The 4038-nt window shown below is 37.9% G+C and overlaps 1 protein-coding gene across 1 annotated transcript in view; it reads right to left on the bottom strand.

Annotated features, from left to right (window-relative positions):
- Nucleotides 1-1109: 1109 nt before the first annotated feature.
- LOC137324792 (sprouty-related, EVH1 domain-containing protein 2-like) overlaps nt 1110-4038 on the bottom strand; it is a 103288-nt gene continuing 100359 nt past the window's right edge. Inside the window, exon 6 of the mRNA XM_067989497.1 lies at nt 1110-4038. This exon is cut by the window's right edge and continues 613 nt beyond it. Coding sequence (XP_067845598.1) covers nt 3992-4038 — 47 coding nt within the window. The 3' untranslated portion in view covers nt 1110-3991.

Here is a 4038-nt window from a genome sequence, read left to right as displayed (position 1 = left end):
AGATACATTGTGTAAAGGTTTCATAGAATGATGCCGCACAGGAGGCTATTCGGCCCATCGTGCCAGTACCGGCTCTTTGAAAGAGCTATCCAATTAGTCCCACTCCCCTGCTCTTTCCCCATTGCCCTGCAAATTTTTCCCCTTCAAGTATTTATCCAGTTCCCTTTTGCAAGTTATTATTGAATCTGCTTCCACTGCCCTTTCTGGCAGTGAATTCCAGATCGTAACAGCTCACTACGTAAAAAAATTCTCATTTCCCCTCTGGTTCTTTTGCCAATTACCTGTGGAATTTCAATGTTTCAAATTCAACTAAAATTTTCAAATCACTAAAAATCAACTGATATTATAGCCTGTGCAGACACTAATTTTCCACCAAGAAGAGATACATTGTTCAATGAACAAAGTTTGATTTAAGATTTGAAAATAAACAAAATGAAGCTGAGACGAAAAATCTTTCCAGATGTACTAACAAAATCATGCTAATTTTCAAAACTTGTTTCGAGTGATTTGATTTGTAAGGAGAAGACTAATCAGACAATTTGTAAATGGTTGAATTAATGAATTAGCAAATCAGCAAAAAATTTGTATACAAGAAATTTGCTGAAATGTGACTGGAAAGTGAAATAAAATTATATGCAAGATGTGTTGTTTTTAATATTAGCTGATCTCCCATGGCTTTGCTCCTGGGAAGCAAGAAGGTATCTTGATTTGGGAGACAGATGCTGGGCTTTGTAAGGATTCAGTAAGGGTGTGGGAGCAGTTACTGGGGCAACAGTGAATAGTTTGGCAGCAGTGAGGGAGGAAAGTAGCAGAGTCTTGGGATTTAGTGGGTTCTTGGTATAGAGGAGGGTTAATGAGTAGTGAGGGAAGGAGAGAATATTAGTCACATCCTAGTGAACTGACACTGCACCATTTCCTTTGTTTTTAAAGCCTTCCTGTAATGGGGATGCCCAAGTCTCTAACTGCAGTTTAAGTTCTTGTACAAATTCATTGTTTCCTCGTTTTGACAATGATGCAGACTGAAGTAGTAAGGATTTCACACAGTATCTCACTATTTTAAGATTTCCTTCGGAAGAAGTGTTCCAACACCACCCACAACATTCTGAACATCAATGTTCCTTTCATTTTATTGTCATCTGATCTGCCATGGTACATATTTAAGATATGACATAAATGTAGAAGAATTATGTACTGGTCAGGCCATTATTTTGTAGTTTTGATAATGATGTATTCATATTTACATAGTACATTTGAAAAGCAAGGGCTACATTCTGATCATACATATTAAAGACAATAAAAAAAATAGAAGTTAAGAACTAAAATGTACATCAGACACGTGATATATCTTTTTTACACAAGAGGTAAAAATGCTTATTGTAAAAAAACTAATAATCAATACAACAGGGTTTTTAGTATACAAGACAGTGGGTTTGTGTTTCAGGCACTTTCTTTTAATCCTTTAAGGTTGAAGACTATGCATCAACAACAGCTTTTGGTTAACTTTCTTACCACAGATACAAAAATAAATTTGATTTGTTTTTTTTCTCTCTGACAATTGTCTTTTGTATTGCAAAGCTGATTGGAATTCCTCCCACCGCTGTTCTACATCAGTGTGGGTGACAGATGAGAACTATGTACAAAAAAAACCAAGCTAGGTTCCCCATTCCTCACTGACCACCACATTTTACAAATTTACAGTCTGTGTATGTGTGGCAAGAACTGCCTATAAAAAAAATGTTACACTAGACAGACAGACCAGTGGCAGTCTGAATGTTGTGTGCCTTTGCAGAAACAGGTTTAGAGGCACCTTACCCATGTCACACCAGTCAGCTGCTGGACAATCACAAAGTCTCCACAAAGATTAGTGTTGATTTAAGACCATATTTGTGCTTTGTATTCCAATGTAGTCGAGGACCTCACAGCGATTTTAATATAAGTGAAATCATGATTTGAAAATCTCCTCTGTGCATACAATGCTGGGCTAATGTTCCCATTTGCATTAGGAGATACATCCAGCTATGATTAGGGCCACCATTGTAATGCTTTTTACACTATGATCAATGCCCAGTTAATTTTATACATTTCACTTGCATCATATACTGAAATCGAACATCAGTTCTGCCAATCGCAATGAAAATGATCAAACAGTAAAACTTGTAGGGTTTAAAAAAAGACCTGTGTGTTGCATATATGTAACGGAGTCTTCAGTTATTTAAAATGCAGATGTAGTTTGAATAGTGGAAAGAAATGACTAATGTTTCCACTAAGCCGGAAAACCAGTGTGCAGCTCCCATATTTATTGGCAAGGAAGTTCTGTTTATCTTTTAAGACTGATGTTAGTGTGCAATGGAAGGAGGATAAGGGCATGTAAGCACTGGCAATTAACACTGCACAAGATGGCACAGAAAAGTGACCACCTCCAACAGACCAGTTCCCTAGCTGCCTTAAAATAAAGTATCAGATTGTACAATGCTGCTCAGCTGCTGCTTTTCAAATAAATTTGAAAAAAATGGCTATTCCCTGTGCTGGGTTAGAAAAATATTCTTTCAAAGCAGAAGCTTTCTACTTGACGGTTATTCACTCCCCTCAATGACCTGAGCTATTAAGATATTGAAGGAAATGTCCCACCCCCCCCTCCCCCCATGAAATTTATAGCCAGAGGGACCATAAGCTGCACATTTTTTAAGGCCTCAATAATCCTGATTTTCTAGGACACTTTGTGCTTTTTAAAAGTTAACTTGAATCTGCTGAAATTGACCCGTCCACTTTCTCCCTGCAATTCTACGAAACCGTCAAAACTTGGGATGGGATTCCATTCCCATTCAGTACAGTTGCCTAGGCCAGGACAGGTTTATATCCAAATCAACTCAATGACTAAGTTATGGCAAAGGTTGAGTAGCCTGTGATATCTGCACCATGTGCTTCACTGCAGAGTAAGGACCGAAAAAGGCAGAGGTCAGCAACTAGTTTTGTGAAACCGTATGGCCAGAATACCAAGAGCTATCTGAATGCAAGGAACCCAAATGTCAGCCAACCTGTTAAATGTAGTGAACTAATATTTTGAGCTCCCTGGTTGCTACTTTGCTGAGTGAAGAATAGAGCCCAGGCAATCAGGGAGCTTTGTTAGATAGTGTAATCAGACAGCAAACTTTAGTGTATTGACAATTAAAAATGAGAACTCTATTCAAGGAACCAAAATAGCTAGAAAAGCTTTTCTACTGTTCTTTAAAAAAAAATCTAATGTTTTTACATTAAAACCAATTTTAATGGGGCAAGTGTTATAGCTTTTAAGACTCAATAACTGCTTCAGAGATCAGTGGTTAGTCGGAACCAAATTCATTATTTTATAACTGAGCTGGGTGATACCCAGAGTTAGAAATTAAGTAAATAAGAGTCAGTGTGTTTGCTGAAATGAGCTGCAACTAACAGCCAGCATTATTTTGGCTTCGCACAGTAATGGCAATACTGTGTTGTGGTACATGTTTACCAGCACACTCTTTTAAAAAAAAAATATACCTGACTACAGGTTAAGTGTCTTAGTTGATCAAGCGGGAACCATTCATGCCAGTTTCCTCATTTAATGCTACATCTGGTTAGCAAGGTAGGACATGCCACCTTGGCACAGTGTAGTCAGACCAAGCAACCCCCCCACCCTTCCACATGTAGTCTCCAAACCATCACACACAACGTAACTCAGTTCTCAACCTCTTAAATTTAAAAAAATTATAAACAAGTGTGAGACATTCTTCTTGATATATATATATGTATGTATATATATATATTCATAGAAAAGTCTAGTTGTTGTTGTTAGTTCCACTTAATGTTTGAAGAATGGGTACAGCCTCCGTGCTTCTTGGCCTTACATGGCCCCAGTTTCATAGATGAGTAATTTTCCGGACTGAGGTTGGTGACAGTAACTGCAAACTGGTCAAAATGCTCCAGACCAAAATGTGCTTCAATAACTGATGTTTTTGAAGAAAAAGACACACAGTCACCCAACTGCTTTGTGTTTGCCCCCGCAACACCTGCACATTACCC

Source organism: Heptranchias perlo, chromosome 8 (genome assembly GCF_035084215.1).
Source record: "Heptranchias perlo isolate sHepPer1 chromosome 8, sHepPer1.hap1, whole genome shotgun sequence".
Classification (NCBI taxonomy): domain Eukaryota; kingdom Metazoa; phylum Chordata; class Chondrichthyes; order Hexanchiformes; family Hexanchidae; genus Heptranchias; species Heptranchias perlo.
Note: the sequence above shows the minus strand (reverse complement) of the source record. Positions and strands in the feature narration are given on the sequence as shown.